Raw genomic sequence first — 22666 nt, 5'->3', positions numbered from 1 at the left:
ACAATATTCATTGTTTATATACAAAATATTTGGCTTGAATTAATATGGTCAACAACTTATTTTTATTTTCGAAATGATGAACATGCATTTAAAATGTTCACACATTTAAAACTTAATTTTTATTTTCTAGGGTTTTCAAACTTCATTGTTTGTACTAAAAATGCCGTTGAAAAAAGATTAACACACAATAAAAGATCAGCGTGCAATTGAGAATGATTTGTGCATAAAAAATTATTTACTTATTTTACATAACACAGTATATGGAAACAGAAGGGGATGAAAACAAATATAATAGTGTTCATATAATCTATATCTATACTACTATATAGTGTATCAGTTTTCAAAGTTGCGTCCTCTTGGATTGGGTCATCGTTGTGGGTTGGAAGGTGTTTGATGTCTTATGTCGAGGTGTTCTTATCGGGGTCACATGGCGTATGGCAATGTCGAGGTTTGTGGATGTTGGGTAATCGGAGAGTCTGGCGAGGGGCACATGTACGGTTGTGGGGTTTTTTGCCATATGAGTAGTTTGTCCGTCCTTCGTTTGTATTGGTTTTCGCCCGGTTTTTCGTTAATTAACTGGGTAATTCTCTTCTTCTTAATTAATTGATGAGGCAAAACTTTTACCTCCGTTTCGAAAAAAAAAGTTTTCAAAGTTTGAATTCATGCATCAAAATGCATTCCTGGCCGTTCATTGGGCTCCATCCAGCGGCTTATAATGCATGGATTCACTGCTACAGTAGGGTTCAGCGTTATCTGGGTCACTCTAGAAACATTTATGTGTTACTAGCACCGAGTAAGCGACCGCACTGCGTGTCAGCTCTTTGGAGCGAACAGTCACCGTGCCATATTCAAATCGCCTGGAGCAGTGCAAATTGTTTTACTAAAGACGCCCGCAGAGCTACATGGCACGTGTGGTTGGATACACAAGTGGGATCTGTACCACTAAGTCTGACAGGAGGTGAAAAGAAAATGATAAAATAAAATAAAAGGTAAATAAATCAAACCAGTGCATAGCGCACATATGAACCTCACTGTTTCGCGCCAATTTCTGGGTGGAAAGTTGTAGTAAACGTAACAGTAAAACATATTCATATGTAGATTAGGCACTACATGAACCTAGGTAGATTTTTTTTTGAGGTGAATGAACCTAGGTACATAGGTATCAACCCGTTTAAAAAAAGCATTCTGAACACGTGTGAAAATGTCAAAAAATAAAAAAAATAAACGTGTCATCTTTGTAAAATATATGCACGACAAAATGTTTTAATGTCTTTTTGTTTTGTCTTTACATAAAAGGCAAATTACAGTGCTTCTATATAGCGTTTCACGACATGTTATTTTGCCTTTTTTTTACATGCGCACATAGAACAAGGAGATGCACACGTGTAACTTTTTTTTAGGATTTAGAAATGTGTCTTCCAAGGTGAGTTCATATGTACCCAGGTTTATCTATATATATTTTGCAATAGATACTCTAATTTTTGCGCAAATTACATATTCATGTGATAGTTACTGTCATAAGAACGACAAGCTTTCTTATGCTAATTTGGAGTATTTTGTTTATGCTGCCATACATGCACAATGATCATTTGTCTTGAACCATTTCTCCAGGCATTTTCATGACTTATTTTTGCCAAATATCACTTTACAACGTAAAGACGCGCATTGCGAGTGCACGCATACTAGTTACAAAAAGTGTTTGGCATGTTTAAAAAGATATAATTTAATTGAAGTGTACAATGCATTTTTAATGTAATTCGGAAAATGTTCATGTAATTAAAAATGTATTCGATGGTATTACTAACATTCATGTTGTTAAGACAAGTGTTCAATGCATTTTAGCTAACCTTCCTTTGGTTTGAGAACGTTCATGTATTGTAATATGTCCATGTAATTTAAAAAGTGTTAAAGTCATTTTTTTAATGTTCTTAATAAAAATGTCTGCCATGTTTTAAAAGTATTCATGGAATTAAAGTGTACAATGCACTTTTTCAACATGCATTTAGAAAACTATTCCTGCTATTAAAAATTGTCTTCACAGTTTTTTAAATGATCATGTCATTAGAAAATTGTTCGATGCATTTAATAAAATTTATTATACTTAGAAATGTTCCTGTAATTTAAAAAGTGGTCTACACATTATGTCCATGTAACTAAAGGAGTGTTGGACACATTTTAAAAAATGTTCATATACTTAGAGTGTGTTAAATGCAATTTCAAAAAATGTAAGTATAATAATGTATGTGTAATTAAACTGTCTTGAAACATTTTTTAAAATTGCTACTGTAATTTAAAAAGTGTTTCATGCATATTCCGCTGTAATCATGTGGTTTCAAGATAATTTTGTTTTAAAAGTATATATGTGATGTTGAGAAAACCATTTTTAAATGTTTGTTTATCTTTGATGATGTTTATATATGTTTGCAGAAAAGAAAAGGAGAAGGAGAAATGAGAAAATAAAAAAGTCCAACTTAACTTGTGTTCCTCATTTTAAGTGTTCGGGAACAAAGGTTTGGGATTTTGTTAGTGGCCACGAGAGATGAGACTTGACAAGCACACTGCCTCGATCACTTCAAGGGGTTGCCGATAAAAAATGTATTCCCTCCGTCCGAAAAAGTTTGTCCCTCAAATGGATGTATCTAGCATCAAGTTAGTGATAAATACAACCATTTGAGGGATAAGCTTGAGACAAGCTTTCTCGGGCCGAGGGGGTATTATGCTTCTCCGCACAAGTCGCACATGTCTAGAGGTGATCAGACACATGGCATGAAAGTTAAAGATTTTCAATGAGTTGCAATTTTCGTGTCAAGAGGTGATCGGACATACGACATGAAAGTTTTAAGACTTTCAGTGAATTATAGTTTCAAGGGATATATTGCCAAAAAAGAGAAAGAAACGACAAAAGGCAGGGAAAGAACACATAAAATAAAGAAAGAAAATAAACATAAACAAATCACTTAAAAGGAAAAAACCGAGGAAAAAATACACTATTGAGACATGAATCTGAGGGGAGTAAACAAACACTAGTGCAGAACCGGGCAATAGCACCGGTTCGTAAGGCCCTTTAGTGCCGGTTCCATAACCGGCACTAAAGTGTGGGCACTAAAGGCCCCCCCTTTAGTACCGATTCAGCACGAACCGGTGCTAAAGAGAAACCACGTGGCACGAGCCAGCTCCAGGGGCCTGTAGCCCTTTAGTACCGGTTGGTAAGACCAACCGGTACTATAAGGTTTTTTTTTTTTTAGTTTTATGATTTTTTTTCATTTAATTTTGTGTTTTCATTTTAATTCTTTTTCGTTTGCTGGTATTTTACGATACTACACATTGTACACGTTATGCATATATATATATATATATATATATATATATATATATATATATATATATATATATATATATATATATATATATATAGAATTTCTAGTAGAACCAATCGTCGAGTTCAACATGATTGTCATGATATTATAAGCGTTCATATATAACACCACAAAAGCAAATCACTTAAGAGCAGCATGAAGAACTAGTTAAATCACTCCTGCTAGCTACTCTCTCTAGTAAAATAGCATAGAACATGTATAGCTCTCCTGATTGATCATACTGGAGCATGCCGATGAACCTGTCTCCTAATCGTGGGCTGCGCTTCTCATTGCTGCCCCCTAGTACTTTTCTGCGATCATTAACAATTTTCCTCCAATCTTTCACTATTAAGCATTCATCGCTTTTAGAAATCTTGAATGCATTGATGTGCAATGCAGGATATCTTGGCCTTAAGCTAACAATTGACATCTGACCTTTAGTCTCGATCCCCTGAGGCAGAACTGTCATCGGGAGTCCCTGTTGAAGAACATCGTATAGTACTTAATTAATATACTTAGCAATGAAAAGTTTAGCAAAAAAATATGTATGCAAAATATGCACTGAGGACAAATAGTAAATATCTTACCATCATTCCTAAATAGATGTGACCGTAGTTCAATACCATCACTATTGGTCGCACATTTTGAGTACTAACATTTCTAAGTGCAGGAAGAAAATTTGTCTTCACAGTATGAAGATCCTCAAGCCATGAAACATAATGACTTATCTCCTCACAGTTTAGTTCAGCGCCGAGACGGTAGTAGGTCCTGTCTACCAAGCGCCGGACATGTTTGGTTGAATGGAGATAAGCTGTCAATAGAAATTAGTTGTCAGTTATTTTTGAATAAGCAAATTTTAAGACAAAAATATAGTTGAGAAGAACTCACATAATGGTAGAACTGGAGGCGTCTGCACATCGACCCATATGTCTCTATTACCTTCAATATCATCTTCCGGACGAATATCAAAGGTGATAACCATACCAGGCTCAAATGCATAAGCCTTGCATAGTGCTTGCCAAGTTTTGCATTCAAAATAGATGTACGTGTGTGCATTGTATACTTTGACGTTGAAAGTATAACCATCATGCTCAGTTTTTAGGTAAGCTCTCTTTACCTCCATAGTTTTCATATCTTTGAAACCTATCTTATCCAAGACAAAAATTCTTGCATGGCAGGGGATGCGCTAGTAGAATAGTGAAAATTAAAAATTATAAGTCAGGCAAATAAAGCATATATAAGTCATGCTTAATTACGAAAATAGATTTGTCGTTGTGACTTACTGTATCGAATTCGAAAGTCTCATCCAGCTTGATGCTGAATCACCTACCATCAACAAGGAAATTTCTATCGCATTGGTCGTGCTGGTCTTCACAGTATTCGCACATAATGAAATTTTTTCCGTCGTCAGACGACATTTCCTATGTTCATATTAGGCGAAACATTAAACACTTACTAATTCAATTAATTCAACTACTTCTATTAATTCAACTAAGCATTTACTAAAAATAAACTAGTTATATTAATTCAATTAGTTCAACTAAGCATTTACTAAAAATAAACTAGTTCTATATATTAATTCAACTAGTTCAACTAAACATTTACTAAAAATAAACTAGTTATATTAATTCAACTAGTTCAAAGTAAGCATTTACTAAAAATAAACTAGTTCTATATATTAATTTAACTAGTTCAACTAAGCATTACTAAAAATAAACTAGTTCTATATATTAATTCAACTAGTTCAACTAAGCATTTACTAAAAATAAACTAGCTAGTTCTATATATTAATTCAACTAGTTCAACTAAGCATTATATTTACTAAAAATAAACTAGTTATTATATTAATTCAACTAGATCAACTAAGCATTTACTAAAAATAAACTAGTTATATATATTAATTCAACTAGTTCAACTAAGCATTTACTAAAAATAAACTAGTTATATTAATTCAATTAATTCAACTAATTAAACATTTACTAAAAATAAACTAGTTCGTTCTATATATTAATTCAACTAGTTCAACTAAACATTAACATATTTGATCGCCGCCACGAACCGGTGCTATTGATCGCCGCCACGAACCGGCACTAGTGTACACATTAGTGCCGGCTGAAATTCCAACCGGCACTATTGTGCTTCACATTTGACCCTTTTTCTACTAGTGAAACCGTGGGAAAAAAACATGCACTGGCGTCTCCATTATACCCTAGTGGGTTTGATGAACAACTAGATCATTGATGGCGCGTGTTGCGGCGCCCGTCTAATTTGGCTCTATAATTTTCAGGGATAGAAGTAATATGTAGTATATAATTGTGTACAATGTTTTGGAGTGGTGTTGTGCTTTCTTGCCTCTTGTGCTTGTTTCCTTCATTTTACATATCATGGTATGTAATTGAAGAGAGGAATCCTATTGGATTGCAAGAAAGCAGTGTGTTGATCTTTTTTCTTAGGTCTGATGGACTTGTAGCTGGTTCATGTTTGGGTCTCAAGTGCACGAGTCTCTAGGCTGGTTGATGGATAGTTGGATACATGTTGTGATTGATCGTGACGACTTTTGGTTCCTAGAAAAAGTTCTCTCGCAAAGGCCCCTGTCACAAAATCTCAAAAATAGAAATATCGTGGAAAAAATAATATATTTCAAACAATAAAAATAGGCACTACAAATACTTGATAACATTTGTACAACACATATTTTCACCCGCAAGAGAATTCTACATTTAGTCTATCACAATAATCCTACAAGCCCCAACAAAGGGGTAAGCACAAATTGTCAAATTTAATCATATTTGGGATTATTTGTGAAATTTAATCATATTTGGTGTGAGATCGCTTCTCACTGATTTCATGCAATAATACAATATGCATACCTGAAATTGGAAAATGATACTGTAGTAGTTTACCGGAAAAATAAATAACTTTGTTTGCTAAGTATTGTACCATGTGTTTTAGGATTTATATTCGAGTGTATTTGGCTAATTACCGTACTGGCTACAGGGGCACTGCTCCACATTGTTGGCTTCTACGGAGGTTGATCAGTTCCAGGAGATATGATCAAATATGTACATGTATTGCATGGCATCCATGGAATCCCAATGATCGGCATTGACCATCGAGCTGTTGAACCTGAGAACAAAAAAGCAAACCATTTTAGCTCCGGTCAAACCATTGATGAAAATCGGTGATGTAGCATCTGATGGTCTAATCAACTATGAAGAAGCTAAGAAATGATCAGGTTACACTGACCAAAATGTTCAAGCCTGGAGAGCTGGAGAGTACAATCATCAGCATGCTAATTACACCGATGAGATAATAAGCTTCAGATAACAGTACATTTGGCTTCTAAACTATATGTTGATCGATCACAAAGCTAAGAAATTATCAGGATACACCGATCAAAATGTTCAGGCGTGGTGAATTGGAGAGTATGTACTTATAAAGTACTAATATGAGCGATGCTTCTACTAATATAATTGTGAAGTGCACATGTTACCAAAATTTAAGTACACCGGGGAGATAATAAGTTTCGGACGAGTCAGTTTTTTCTCCAAAAGTATCTACTCGGTCGATCAAACATCTAAGAAATAATATAATGGCGTACTCAAAAAAAATATTTGAGTACAAAGAAGACAAGATAAGCTTCAGAGAACAGCATTCTGAAGTGGTGACGCGAACGCTGATCAAGAAATGAAATGGAAAATGAACAACAGAAAGCGTAAGGCATTACCTGCTTGCTGACCTTCCCAGCTGACGAATGATTTGCCGGCAATGGGACGAATATGCAGCGCGACCCGCATGGCGAAGTCAACCTGGATGTCTCACTTGTGGCCTTCCTGGCCTCCTGCGGCAATCCAATCGGCACATCAGATTCAAAGGCAACGGACAAAGGAATCAAGAATTGCAAGTTAGCGAGATGCAGAAGAATAGGAGTAGTGAATCATCGTACCTGCATGGCCTCTCGCTTCTTGGCATGACCGACATGGCCGCTCGCCCTTTTCTGTACTCCCTGGCCCTTATTACCTGACGCCTCCCCGGCCTCGATGGAGCTTGGGCGGGCAGGTAGTCGGTGAGGTCCTTGCGCTGGTCGTCGACAGCGACGTCCTCGTCCTCGGCGATGCAGAGGCTCTCGCCGTCAATGCTACTAACCCACTCGCTGATGCGGTCGCTCGGGGAGTTGTGGCGACCAACTGAATTGGGACCTGGGTAGGTGGCGGCGAATCGTCCACCATCTCCTTCTTCTTGTGGTCGGCCCTCGTCGTGCGTGTCCGACGTGTACCCGCCGTCGGGGGATAAGGCCGCCGCCGCGCCATGCGCTTTTGCCATCCCCTCGGTAGACTGCGTGGGTGCCTTTTCCATTAGGGTTGACGAGGCACCGTGAGAGATGGGTCGAAGGGGTACGTGGGTTTCGCCTGGTGGCCGGCCCAGTTAACCAGAATCCAGCGATTTTTCCACCGGAGTAGATGCCCTTCAGGACAGTCGGCCCATTTAGCAGTAAAACGTGGAATAACATCACAATCCAATGACCAAAACTGACTCTGGTGTGAGATCCGACGGCCAGAAATGGAGAAGGCGTGAGAGGACTGGGATTAGGCTCAGTTATACTGTCCTAATAAATGGCAAAATTATCTGAGGGGAGTAAATAAGTTTACTTCAGGACCTTGGACAATTTCGTATGAATAATGATCCCTACAAACATTGATTCCTCCTCAAAATTCCAGTTTGTATTTTGTAGTAGAATCCAAGATTTACACGGAGTTAGAACAAAGACAGGCAAAATATAATCCAAAGTCATCCCAAAATCCACTAACTAGCTATCTTTGTATAAGTTGAATTTGGGAAACACTTGAAATCCACTGGCGGATCCTTTCACTTTTATCGACCACTTTTCCCTGCACGACGTGTTTGCCAATGGAGCCAACCCCCCCGCTATCCTATCCAACCTGAGTCGTCTTCTCCTCTCAGAGCAACTCTAGCAGACCCCGCAAAAAACGGAAACCCGCAAAATTCTGGCGAGTATGCGGGCTCGGCCCATTTTTCCGGCCAGAACAGAGTCCGCATACTCGCCCGACCCGCAATTTTTTTGCCGCGGCGCGCAAACCGCACACCCCGACCGCTATAACCGCGGTTCCGCGACTCGTTTGCGGGTCCAACCCCTATCCCTCGCCGCCGCTGAGCCATGCGATTCCCCTTCCTCCTCTCCACATTTCTCGCCGTCGGCGACCACCCGCCCCGCCTTCACCCGCCATGTGGGGCCGAATGTGGAGCTCCGAACGCAGCTCTAGCAGTAGATCCGACGGCGTAAGGGACCCAGAGCGCGAGCGGCGCGTCCGGTCCGACGGCGCGCGGAAGCGCGGGGCCTGGAAGTGGACCAACCGCGGCCTGTCGCCGCCGGCGAGCTTCCAGTGGAGCGAGACGACGGAGTACGACCACCGGCGCGCGTCCTTCTCGTCCATGAGGTCCTCGTATGTTGGGAGCTCCTCCTCCTCCGGTGCGGGCCTTCTCCCCGTGAAGAGGGAGTGGTCGGAGGACGAGGAGGAGCCGGAGGAGCCGGACGCGTTCGCCTTCGTCCCCGTGAAGGAGGAGCCTGAGGAGCCTGAGGGAGTCCTGGATTAGGGGTCCTCGGACAGCCGGACTATATACTTTGGTCGGATTGTTCGACTATGAAGATATAAGATTGAAGACTTCGTCCCGTGTCCGGATGGGACCCTCCTTTGCGTGGAAGGCAAGCTTGGCAATTCGGATATGTAGATCTCCTTCTCTGTAACCGACTCTGTGTAACCCTAGCCCTCTCCATGTCTATATAAACCGGAGGGTTTAGTCCGTAGGACGCCAACAATCATAATCATAAGCTAGCTTCTAGGGTTTAGCCTCTAGGATCTCGTGGTAGATCAACTCTTGTAATACTCATATCATCAAGATCAATCAAGCAGGAAGTAGGGTATTACCTCCATCGAGAGGGCCTGAACCTGGGTAAACATTGTGTCCCCAGCCTCCTGTTACCATTAGCCTTAGACGCACAGTTTGAGACCCCTCACCCGAGATCCGCTGGTTTTGACACCGACATTGGTGCTTTCATTGAGAGTTCCACTGTGTCGTCATGGTAAGGTTTGATGGCTCGCCTCGTTGTCAAGGACAACATCACCTCTGGGGGAGCCCTGGCCCTAGGCCAAACTCTCCGACTAGGCGGCTTCGTCATGACCGCCCGATCGGTTGTCGCGCCGACGATGACTTCTCGGGTCATCAAAATAGCCTCCACATCAACTCAGAACTTGCCGAACAGATGGATCCGATGGAGGTCTCTTCCATGAATGAGCTCTTGGATTGCATCGCCGCTCTGGGTGTCGCTACAGACTATGATCGGATTGGGCTTAAACCCGACCAAAGGGAGATTAACTCTCCGTCGGCCACCCATCAGATAGCGAGTGGAAGAGCAACGCATTGATTCTCCCTCTATTTTGAGGACGAACTATGTCCGGATTTCCGAGCTCTCCGAGCCGGACACTCGTTCGCGGGAGGACATGGCCCAAACCCCGAACTTAGAATCGGGCGGCGGGCCAGAAAAATTGGGCAACCTCCTGGAGCTCGAGCTGCCAAGATCGGAGGTTTCTCTGCCCCCGGGTCTCAGATCGGGTCAGGGTTTGGACTTAAATCCACCAACCCACCAGATACAAGCAATCTTTCCCACATCAGACAAGAGCCCCAAGAGACAGTACATCACTTCTGGGCCAGATTCCTCCTTGTAATGAAAAAGGTTAAGGACTGTCGCGAGGAAGACGCAATCTCATTCTTTTGCAAAAATTGCACGGACAAGGGAATCCTCAACGCCATAAGTCGCCGTGACATAATACACTTTGCTGACTTGGCGGCCATCGTACAAAAGTATTGTGCGATGGAAAGCGCCTGGAAAACCCAAACAAAATTCTGGGATCCTCCGGCTCTTGTTAAACCCTTCATCCGAACTAAAAGGGTAAACTCTCGCAAGTCACCCAATTCAATTACCAAAAAACCAAGGCCCTCTACAGGGTGTGGAACCGTATTGGAGGAATGGCTCAATGAGCCATGCAAAATTTATAGCACACCAGATACCATACCAACACATAGCCTTAGAGCATGTTGGATACTCCGGCAGGTAGCGAAGAGCGGCGAGGATCTCCTCATCAACCATACCGTAGAGCAACATCCCGCCGAACATAACAATACGGTACCGATAGTCTTCGAGACTTTCGCCTCAAATAATAGGCGTAAGCGAGCACTCCGCAGCCTCGCCGAAGTCTGCCACGTTGCAGCAATAAATCCATGGAACGACACGGCTATAACTTTCAATGCCAGTGACGAACCTCAATTCCGAACAGTTCGGGCACCAGCCGCTTTGGTCCTTAGTCCAATCGTGGATGGCTTCCGGCTTACTAAAGTGCTCATGGACGGCGGCAGCGGATTAAACCTCGTCTACAAGGAGACCCTCAACAAGATGGAAATAGACAAGAGCCGCATTGAGTGAAGCAGCACGACCTTCAGGGGAATCATCCCTAGTCGGGAGGCACAATGTGCGGGAAAAATCACACTAGATGTGGTATTCGGCACGCCGGAGAATTATAGGTACGAAGAAATCACATTCCAAGTGGCACCGTTCAGTAGCGGATACCACGCCCTTTTAGGGCGAGACGCATTCACGAGCTTTCAAGCTATACCCCACTACGGGTACATGAAGCTCAAAATGCCTGGGCCCAATGGAATCATCACTCTAGCTAGTGATCTGGACGTCGCACTCCGCGCCGAAAATAAAACTGCCGCGCTGGCTCTTGAGGCATTATCTGAAGCCCTTGCGGCCGAAGAACTAACCACACTGCGCGCCACAGTGGACAGGGACGACGTGATACTCGACAAATGACCCAAGTCCACCTCTTTCAAACTAGCGGACGAGACAGTCAAAGTCCAGGTCCACCCAACGGACCCTAAAAAAACAGATTCCATTGGGACACAGCTGAACCCCATAATAGACGTCGCATTGCGAGAGTTCTTGCGTGAGAATTGGAACATCTTTGCCTGGCATCCTTCAGACTTGCCAGGCATCCCACGCAGGCTGGCCGAACATAACCTAAACATACTGAAGGGATACAAGCCGGTCAAGCAGACTCTTCGGCGCTTCTCAGAACCTAAAAGAAAAGCCATGGGAGAAGAGCTAGCCAAGTTACTCGAGGCCGGATTCATCAGAGATATAAAACATCCGGATTGGCTAGCAAACCTAGTGATGGTACTAAAGAAGGACAAATCATGGCGCCTATGTGTCGATTTCAAGGACCTTAACAAGGCCTGCCCCAAGGATCCCTTCCCCCTTCCCCGCATTGATCAAATCATTGACGCTACCGCAGGACACGACTCATTGTGTTTCCTCGACGCATACTCCGGATACCATCAAATAAAGATGGCGGAGTCCAACCAAGCCGCAACGGCATTCATCACACCATATGGCCCCTTTTGTTTCAAGACCATGCCTTTCGGGCTCAAAAATGCCGGCGCAACCTATCAACGCATGATTCAGACATGCCTGGAAAAACAAATCGGCAAAACAGTGGAGGCATACGTGGACGATGTGGTCATCAAAACAAGACACATTGAATCTTTAATAGATGACTTGAGGCTTACGTTCGACAACCTCCAAACATATGACATCAAGGTCAACCGGGGAAAATGTGTTTTCGGCGTACCCGTCGGAAAGTTGCTAGGCTTCATCGTTTCCAATAGAGGAATTGAAGCAAATCCGGCAAAAATCCGAGCTCTGTCACAGTTGGCTACCCCAACAGACCTCAAGCAAATCCAGAAATTAACTGGATGTGTGGCTGCCTTAAGCCGCTTTATCTCCCGATTGGGAGAAAAGACACTACCTCTTTATCGCCTTCTTCGATGCACCGAACACTTCGAGTGGACGGATGCAGCCATGGCCGGACTGGAAGAAATAAAGGCCCTCTTGGCCAGCAATCCAACCCTGACTGCGCCAAATACTGGCGAACCCATGCTATTATATATAGCCGCAACACACCAGGTTATAAGCGCAGTGCTCGTCGTCGAACAAGAAACGGATGGACACAAGTTCCCGCTTCAAAAGTCGGTATACTACGTATCCACTTCCTCACTCCATGCAAGTCTCGGTACCCACATTATCAAAAGAGAGCACACGCGGTCTTCATGGCATCCCGGAAACTACGACACTACTTTCAAGAGTGCTCAATCACGATGGCCTCCGAAGTACCACTCAACGATATAATAAATAACCACGATGCCACGAGCCGGATTGCTAAATGGGCTATCAAGCTCCTCCCGTTCGACATAACATCTAAACCACGGTGAGCCATTAAGTCACAAGTACTGGCTGACTTCGTCGCCAAATGGACAGAATCCGAACTCCCTAAAGAGTACGGCGCATACTCCAACTGGATCATGCACTTCGACGGCTCAAAAATGCTGGCCGGATTGGGAGCGGGTGTTGTCCTGACATCCCCCACCAGAGATACGGTTCAGTATGTACTCCAAATACTATACACAGACTCCAACAATGCAGCCGAATACGAGGCTCTGTTGCATGATCTTCGGATGGCAGTCTCCATGGGCATCCAACACTTAGAAGTGTGCAGGGATTCGAACCTCACAATATCTCAGATAAATGGAGACTTTGATGCCAAGGATCCGAAAATGGTGGCCTACTGTAATGCCGTGCTTAAAATGTCAGCTCGGTTCAAGGGGCTCGAATTCCACCATGTGGTCCGAGAAAACAATCAAGCGGCGGATATCCTCGCCCGCATCAGTGCTAAATGCGACCCCGTCCCACCTAATATCTTCTTGGAAAGGCTGTTCAAGCCATCCGTGGTATGGGAAGGGGAGACCGGCAATACCAGTCCGGAACCGAATATAACCCCAGATACCGAACCATCTGATGTAATCGGAGGCTCTGCCACCGAAATAACACCTTCTGCCCACGTGATTATGGCTGTCATTGCCCCGTGGACAGAACCCTTCTTAGCCTACCTAAATAGGCAAGAACTCCCTGAGGACCAAAATGAAGCACGTTGCATTGTGCGGCGCTCTAAAGCCTACAAAGTCCACAAGGGAGAGCTTTATAAGAAAAGTGCCACCGGAGTGCTCCAGAGATGCATCTCCAAAGAGGAAGGGCGACAGCTCTTGGCCGAAATCCATGCCGAACTCGGCGGCCATCGCGCCGCAGCTCAGGCACTTGTAATCAAGGCCTTCCATACAATTTTTTACTGGCCAACAGCCCGAGCAGATGCACAGGACCTTGTCCAACATTGCGTCGGTTGCCAACTTTTTGCCAATCAGAGCCATATGCCCCCTACCTCTCTCCAAACAATCCCCATAACTTGGTACTTTGTGGTGTGGGGGCTTGATATGGTCGAACCCCTTAAAGGGGGAAGCCATAAGAAAAAATACTTATTGGTCATGGTGGACAAGTTCACCAAATGGATAGAAGCCAAACCAGTTAAATCGGCCGAATCCAGACCAGTGATAGACTTCATATCAGGGGTTGTGCATCGTTACGGTGTCCCCCACAGCATCATCACTGATAATGACTCAAATTTCACAGCCGATGAGGTGAAAACTTGGTGCGGAAATATAGGCATTAAGCTCGATTACACCTCTGTCTATCACCCCCAAACAAATGGTCAAGTCGAACGTGCAAATGGTCTTATCATGAGCGGCATCAAACCCAGACTAGTGCGATCCTTGAAGGAATCGGATACGCACTGGGTCGAGGAGCTCGAATCCGTACTATGGGGGCTGCAGACCACGCCAAATCGCACTACCGGATACACACCATTCTTTATGGTGTATGGCGCAGAGGCGGTATTGCTATGCGATATTATTCATGACTCACCTCGGGTGCGCATGTATGAAGAGAGAGAGGCCGAGCTCGATCGGCAGGACAATCTAGATGCCCTGGAGGAGGAGCGCGATGTAGCAAAAGCCCGTTCCACATTCTATCAGCAGCAGGCTCGAAGGTATCAAAGCAGAGAAGTGCAGGCTAAAACTTACAATATTGGCGAACTCGTTCTATGCTTACCGGAGAAGAAAAAGGACAATCTCAAGCCCAAATGGGAGGGTCCCTTAATCATTGATAAAGTTCTCACTGGAGGAGCGTACCGCCTGCGTGATGCATCGGATAATCGATTAGAGCCGAACCCATGGAATGCGGCCAGACTCCGAAGATTCTACGCCTAAGCGCCGGACTCTGTGTTTGTATCCTTACCTCCGCCCCTTTTATATTATTTCCTCTCTCTTTTTTCTTCTTTCTTTTTTTATATAGCTCTAGAAGGCCTAAAGTGTGACACGTTTACACAATTTTGCCGCGCTATGCGTGCTACTTATACCTGGGGGCTTCTTATACAGAAGCTTAATATAACTATTTTTCGGGCTTCATGCCCAGTGCACATTTGCAACTTCTCCGTATGTGCCCTTTTTTCGCCATTATATGCATCGATATGACTTAAGTTTTGGCCAAGCTGGGTTGCTTGGCTCTTGTGTTTATGCCCTACGTTCCCGTTAATTCGGCTAGGGCATAAGGGGAGCACCTCTGCGATTGTTACTGCTGGGTCAGCCGGATGTGTACCTCAGACTGGGTGAAGCCGAAAGCTAGCATTCTTAAGAGAATATTCGGTTGGTGAACAAAAGATGTTTTTTATCTATTACAACATAAACTCCCAGATGTTTTGTATCCTGCGTCTCTGTTCGCAGTTCAGACATGCACATTAATGCATGCGTACCCATGGAAAGGAACTCTTAATGGAACTATTCTCTCTGGAAGATGTTTCTTACTATCCATGTAATATAACGTAACTAGTTGTGTACTTGTCTGTTCAAGCACTTATGACCCCTATGCCTGGTTTCCACGTGTACCCCGGTTTTACATAACTGAGTGGGTATTCGGATACACTTCGGACTGTCAGGTCCGGAGGCTGAAGCGAAAAGGTCCACCAAGACAAATGATTTACAATCCGGCTTGGGACTACATACGTCCACTGAAGTACATAGTCACTTGGACTGGCTAAATTCTTCTTCTATACCATCCAACAGGCTGTCTAGCCTACAGTCCTGTTGGGAATACTTTGCGGCTAATTCTACTTGGTCATATACCAGACTTACTGGGATCTCTTTCCCATCTGGCCCTACAGGTCCGACCTCGACCATGTGGTTCGGGTCAGCCTTGGCGTATCGCGTCTTCACCACGGCCCAAGCTTCCCTTGCACCTTGTCGGCAGGCTGATATCTTCCATAATCAGAAGCGCCGCCGTGCTCCCTTGAGCAGCTCCACAAGCTCCCCCATGCCTCCTGGCAGGGAAGCAGATGGCCACAAGGCCTCGGCAATACCCTACATCACCTGCTGAACTCGTTCGTGCAGTTGCACAAGCTCTTGTAGAAGATCGCCTGCAGATCCGGGCATTTCCTCTTCAGGACGGTCTGTCAGCATACCTACAGACATAACTTTGTTAACTCGTTTCTTCGCTGAACTGTACAACGGTTCTTTTAAGCACTTACCATAAATGCCGCGTCGAAGCCTCCTATTCTCCTTCACGGAGTCAGCAAGCTGGGCCGGAACATCTGCTAATTCGACGCCCAGCTGGATATTGGCATCTTGGAGATCGTTTTCTCCCGCCTAACCTGTGTAAGCACACGCTCGCCAGCCTTTAGCTGTCTTCGAGCTTGCGGCTCATCCTCTCGTACGATCTTCAGATTCTCTCCGGGATTGTCTGTGGAATCTATTGTTTGATTTGTAAAGCATGCCGAATATTAACTGGTGTACGCACTTACATTCTCTTTGATTGAGACAAGTATTACCAGATGAGGCCTTCTTGGATTCCTCTATTTTGGCAACTGCGGCCCTCAGCTGGGCCTTGCATTCCTCTAGCTCTTGAGATAAATGGGTATTCTTCTCTACAAGAACCTATACATACAATGATCCTTAAATCAGTTGTGCCAACTGTTTCAAGTCTCAAGGGCTACTGATATACATACTTATCAAATTTTCTTACCCATATATCCTTTACATAGTGGTCCGTGGCTCTAGCGAGCCCGTCTTGAGCAGCTCGGATGTAGGCGTCTCCTGAGTTGAAGGCATTAAATGCCTCTTTGAAGAAACTAGCGTCGAGGAGTACGGCCCGTCAGCGCCGGTGATTCATGGCGCTCTCCACTTCGGAATTCGTAGCGGAGATCCTATCTGCATCCTCTGCAGGAGGATAATTCAGCGTTGTCCCCATGTTAGCCTCCGCCCTTGAGGCCGGTTCTGGTATCCGGCTGGTAGAGGCATGGTTGGCAGGGTCTCCGGACATAGTCCGGCGACTACCCTTTCTGCCAGGACACAATGGACGCTATTACATTTCAAAGACGATAATCACGGATCAAGTTTTAAATTATACCTCTGTGACGACGTCTCAATCCTAACCACCTTCCTCTTAAGCCTGCCCGGCTTGGGTGCCCTTTGCTGATGAGCCCCCGTGGGCTCGCCACGGCCTCCGATAGCCGTTTCTATATAGTACAATATATGTGCATGGGGTAAGGCATAAGGAAGGGATCCTTTTCGGAAGCTAGGATTTCTGTTTTACTTACATTTGACACAGGGAGCAGTCCAGGATAGTCGGCGATGATGGCCACCAAGGTGCCGTCACGGCTTGCCTGGTAAAATGTCCCGTCGACAAGCTCCACAGATATGTATGGATTTTCTTCAAGTCCGGGGTCGAGGGCCCGGTCAGGGTCCTCTAGCTGTGGAGAGGGGATGTGAATCTCCCTTACGGCCTTTTTCAGTTCCTGCTAGGAATTGGCAGGGTAAGTATTTATGATAAAGAATGCAGGAGTGAATGGAGTTGAGTAAAGGATAGCAGCTCACCCAGCTTGGGGGGTTGTACATAAAAAATCCATCCCGTGGCTTAATACGGAGGAACTCCTCTTCTTCTCCCTGGTATAAGTCGGACAGTATTTTCGCCAGAGCGGCGGCGGAGTCCGGACCTTTACGACCATAGCGGGTAGCATCGTCTTCTCCGTTGAAGTGCCACATGGGTTTCCCCCGATATTGAAGTGGCTGCACCCCCCGCATTATGCATATTGACATAACTTTGATTATTGTGAATTCTGATTTGGCCAGTGTTTTTATCCTGCCCATCAGGTAAAGGACTTCTCTATTATCTTCCTCCTGGGGGCTCCGGGGGCGCCAGCTTTGGCGTTTTTTCAGCGGAGCATTACTGAACTTAGGAAGGCCCGTCCGAATTGGGTCCGGAAGGGGAACGTCCTCTACATAAAACCACTCCGAGGGCCAGTCTTCGGATGCCTTCTTTGGAGTGTCGGACAAGTATCCGGTCTCGACGACGCGCCATATTTCGGCTCCGCCCACTTGATATATTGATCCCTCTTGATTACGAGGGACGAGGCAGAATAGCCTCTTCCATAGCTCGAAATGAGCCTCGCAGCCCAGAAATAGCTCGCAAAAGGCAACATAACCTGCGATGTGCAGTACGGAGGCAGGGGTAAAATTATGCAACTGGAGGCCATAGAACTCCAGGAGCCCGCGGAGGAATGGGTGGATTGGAAACCCGAGTCCCCTCAGCAAATAAGGGACAAGGCATACCCGCTCCCCCTCGGATGGGTTGGGAAAGCTCTCTGCTTGCTCCTCGCCATTATAGGTGGCTAGTCTGACTCAGACGGGGACCATGTATGAAGGCGGGAGAAACCCCTAGGTCTGCAACTCTACTAATCGGCTATGGGGAACAGAACACTTCTCCCAATCACCTGGCTTAGTGCTATGGGAGCAAGAGGAGGAGCTGCGACGGCCGACCATGATTGGATGGTTTCTTCCGGGCGCACTCTGATGAGATGCTTGCTGAGAGGAGGATGGTGTGATTCGTATCTAAGGATCCCCGTCTCTTTAAATAGACGATTTACTTACATGGTCAAGGTGGCAAATGTAAAAATGCCCCGACTTCTCGTATTCACTCGACACGTGGAGATAACCATTATTGAAGCACAGAAGCCGAGGAGTACAACGTTAATGGGAAGCCAGACACTACTCGCTACAACAGGTACTCTAGATTTGGAGAAGAACCCGCCTTGCAATGCCGAAGACAATTTTTGCTCGCCGGACTCATCGTCATTGAAGCCTGGTTCGGGGGCTACTAAGGGAGTCCTGGATTAGGGGGTCCTCGGACAGCCAGACTATATACTTTGGCCGGACTATTGGACTATGAAAATACAAGATTGAAGACTTCGTCCCATGTCCGGATGGGACTCTCCTTTGCGTGGAAGGCAAGCTTGGCAATTCGGATATGTAGATCTTCTTCTCTGTAACCGACTCTGTGTAACCCTAGCCCTCTCCGGTGTCTATATAAACCGAAAGGTTTAGTCCATAGGACACCAACAATCATAATCATAGGCTAGCTTCTAGGGTTTAGCCTCTACGATCTCGTGGTACATCAACTCTTGTAATACTCATATCATCAAGATCAATCAAGCAGGAAGTAGGGTATTACCTCCATCGAGAGGGCCCGAACCTGGGTAAACATCGTGCCCCCAGCCTCCTGTTACCATTAGCCTTAGACGCACAGTTCGGGACCCCCTACCCGAGATCCGCCATTTTTGACACCGACAGAGCCCGCTCCGCTCGGCCGTCATGGAGTCATCGGGCCGGAATACTACGTCACCGACGTTGACGCCATTGCGGCCGCCGTCGCCGAGCGGAGCATGCGCGAGAAGGCGGAGCGCCAGCGCCACGCCGAGGAGCTTGAAGCTCTCCAGTTGCGGGAGGCGGTCGCCGCCAACCTTGCCGCCAAGGAGAAGGCCGAGGAGTGGCACCGCATCCGCGCGGAGCAGACAGCTGTGTACATCGACCTGTGCAGCTCCGGCGAGGAGGATTGAGCGTCTGGCTTCTCCACGTCGTCGTCCATTTGCCGCGACCTCGCCGCCGTCGGATCTGACCCCTCTAGTACTACTTTAACTTAGTATGTACTATAACTATGCTTGTAGTTTGTTGATCATGTGATGAACTATGTTTGTGCAATTTCTCCCGTGAAAGTGTTTTTTTAAATTATGCAGGTTTAGATATGGGTTTTGTTCGGCCGCACTAGTTTTCGACCCGCAAACGCGATCTTCGTGGAACCGCAAACGCGTTTTGCGGGTCAATGATACGTCTCCAACGTATGTATAATTTTTGATTGTTCCATGCTATTATATTACCTATTTTGGATGTTTATGGGCTTTATTTTATACATTATTATCATTTTTGGGACTAACCTACTAACCGGAGGCCCAGCCCATATTGCTGTTTTTTTGCCTATTTCAGTATTTCGAAGAAAAGGAATATCAAATGGAGTCCAAACGGAATGAAACCTTCGGGAACGTGATTTTTGGAACGAACAAGATCCGAAGAGCTTGGAGTGCAAGTCAATAAATAGCCGGAGCCTCCACGAGATAGGAGGGCGCCCCCCTGTAGAGCGCGCCCCCTGTCTCGTGGGACCCTCGGGTGTCCACCGACGTACCTCTTCCTCCTATACATACCTATAGACCCCGAAAACATCCGGGGGCACCACGAAACACAATTTCCACCACCGTAACCTTCTGTATGCGCGAGATCCCATCTTGGAGCCTTCGCCGGCACTCTGCCGGAGGGGGAATCGACCACGGAGGGCCTCTACATCAACATCCTTGCCCCTCCTATGAGTTGTGAGTAGTTTACCATAGACCTACGGGTCCATAGTTATTAGCTAGATGGCTTCTTCTCTCTTTTTGGATCTCAATACAATGTTCTCCCCCTCTCTTGTGGAGATCTATTCGATGTAATCTCTTTTTGCGGTGTGTTTGTCGAGATCCGATGAATTGTGAGTTTATGATCAGATTTATCTATGGATATTAATTGAATCTTCTCTGAATTCTTTTATGTATGATTGAGTTATCTTTGCAAGTCTCTTCGAATTATCGGTTTGGTTTGGCCTACTAGATTGATCTTTCTTGCCATGGGAGAAGTGCTTAGCTTTGGGTTCAATCTTGCGGTGTTCTTACCCAGTGACAGAAAGGGTTGCAAGACACATATTGTATTGTTTCCATCGAGGATAACAAGATGGGGTTTATATCATATTGCATGAGTTTATCCCTACATCATATCATCTTGCTTAATGCGTTGCTCTATTCTTATGAACTTAATACTCTAGATGCATGCTAGATAGCGGTCGTTGTGTGGAGTAATAGTAGTAGATGCAGGCAGGAGTTGGTCTACTTGTTATGGATGTGATGCCTATATACATGATCATGCCTAGATAACCTCATAATTATTCACTTTTCTATCAATTGCTCGACAGTAATTTGTTCACTCACTGTAATACTTATGCTCTCGAGAGAAGCCTCTAGTGAAACCTATGGCCCTCGGGTCTATATCTTATCATATTTGCTTTCAATCTACTTTTATTTGCATCTTTACTTTTTGCATCTATATTATAAAATAGCAAAAATTTATTTATCTTATCATACTATCTCTATCAGATCTCACTTTCGCAAGTGGTCGTGAAGGGATTGACGACCCCTTTATTGCGTTGGTTGCGAGTTCTCAGTTTGTTTGTGTAGGCGCGTGGGACTTTGTAGGAGCCTCCTACTGGATTGATACCTTGGTTCTCAAAAACTAAGGGAAATACTTATGCTACGCTTGCTGCATCACCCTCTCCTCTTCGGGGAAAACCAACGCTAGCTCAAGACGTAGCAAGAAGGATTTATGGCGCCGTTGCCGGGGAGGTCTTCGCTCAAGTCAAGACATACCAAGTACTTATCACAAACCTATCTCCCTCGCATTTACGTTATTTGCCATTTGCCTCTCGTTTTCCTCTCCCCCACTTCACCCTTGCCATTTTATTCGCCCTCTCTTTCCTAATCTCCTCCTCTCTTTTCCGCTTGCCTTTTTCTGTTTGCTTGTGTGTTGGATTACTTGTTGCCATGGCGCAAGATAATACCAAATTGTGTGATTTCTCGAGTACCAATAATAATGATTTCCTTAGTACTCCGATTGCTCCTCTTAATGATGTTGAGTCTTGTGAAATCAATGCTGCTTTGCTGAATCTTGTTATGAAAGATCAATTCACCGGCCTTCCTAGTGAAGATGCCGCTACTCATCTAAACAATTTTGTTGATTTGTGTGATATGCAAAAGAAGAAAGATACGGATAACAATATTGTCAAATTGAAGTTATTTCCGTTTTCACTTAGAGATCGTGCTAAAGTTTGGTTTTCGTCTTTGCCTAAAAATAGTATTGATTCTTGGAACAAGTGTAAAGATGCTTTTATCTCTAAGTATTTTCCTCCCGCTAAGATCATCACTCTTAGGAACGACATTATGAATTTTAAACAACTTGATCATGAGCATGTTGCCTAATCTTGGGAAAGAATGAAATTGATGCTTCGCAATTGCCCTACTCATGGTTTGAATTTATGAATGATCATACAAAAATTTTATGCCGATTTGAACTTTGCTTCTAGAAATCTCTTAGATTCGGCCGCGGGAGGCACCTTTATGGAAATCACGTTAGGAGATGCTGCAAAACTTCTTTATAATATTATGGCTAATTAGTCTCAATGGAACACCGAAAGATCTTCTAGTAAAAAAGTGCATGCTATAGAAGAAATCAATGTTTTGAGTGGAAAGATGGATGAACTTATGAAGATGTTTGCTACTAAAAATACTCCTCTTGATCCTAATGATATGCCTTTGTCTTCCTTGATTGAGAATAATAATGAATATACGGATGTGAATTTTGTTGGTAGGAATAGTTTTGGAAACAATGCTTATAGAGGGAATTTTAATGCTAGACCGTTCCCTAGTAATTCCTCTAATAATTATGGAAATTCCTACAATAATTCTTATGGTAATTTTAATAAGATGCCCTCTGATTTTGAGAATAATGTGAAAGAATTTATGATTTCTCAAAAGAATTTTAATGCTTTTCTTGAAGAAAAATTGCTCAAAGTTGATGATTTGGCTAGGAACGTTGATAGACTTTCGCTTGATGTTGATTCTCTTAAACTTAGACCTTCTCCTCCTAAGCATGATATCAATTAGTCTCTCAAAGTGATGAGAATTTTCATTGACGAGTGCAAGGAAAGAACCGCTAGATTGCGTGCTAAGAAAGATAGCTTTATAAAAGCGTGTTCTTCTAGTTTCCGTGAAAATAATGATGAGGATCTTAAATTTATTGATGCGTCTCCTATTAGATCTATGTTTTGCAATATGAGTTTTGATGATTATGGGACTAATAATAAATTAACTTTGCCTAGAAGGCGTCCC

General features: G+C 44.3%; 1 protein-coding gene across 1 annotated transcript; it reads right to left on the bottom strand.

Annotated features, from left to right (window-relative positions):
• Positions 1-5432: 5432 nt before the first annotated feature.
• LOC123064902 (uncharacterized) lies at positions 5433-7729 on the bottom strand. The gene is made up of 3 exons (XM_044488298.1): positions 7303-7729; positions 7084-7197; positions 5433-6482 (listed from the first exon to the last, which is right to left on the bottom strand). Exons 1-2 carry the CDS (start codon positions 7710-7712, stop codon positions 7161-7163), a joined length of 447 nt encoding a protein of 148 aa, XP_044344233.1. The 5' UTR covers positions 7713-7729; the 3' UTR covers positions 5433-6482; positions 7084-7160.
• Positions 7730-22666: the final 14937 nt, after the last annotated feature.

The sequence above is a fragment of the Triticum aestivum genome, chromosome 3B, assembly GCF_018294505.1.
Source record: "Triticum aestivum cultivar Chinese Spring chromosome 3B, IWGSC CS RefSeq v2.1, whole genome shotgun sequence".
In the NCBI taxonomy this organism is placed as follows: Eukaryota; Viridiplantae; Streptophyta; class Magnoliopsida; order Poales; family Poaceae; genus Triticum; species Triticum aestivum.
The sequence above is the reverse complement of the archived record's forward strand: the minus strand, read 5'-3'. Positions and strand labels throughout refer to the sequence as shown.

Coding starts and splice junctions, on each gene's coding strand:
- LOC123064902 (XM_044488298.1), bottom strand. CDS start 7,712: ATGGAAAAGGCACCCACGCAGTCTACCGAGGGGATGGCAAAAGCGCAT. Junction 7,198..7,302: donor AGAAGCGAGAGGCCATGCAG/GTACGATGATTC, acceptor GGATTGCCGCAG/GAGGCCAGGAAGGCCACAAG.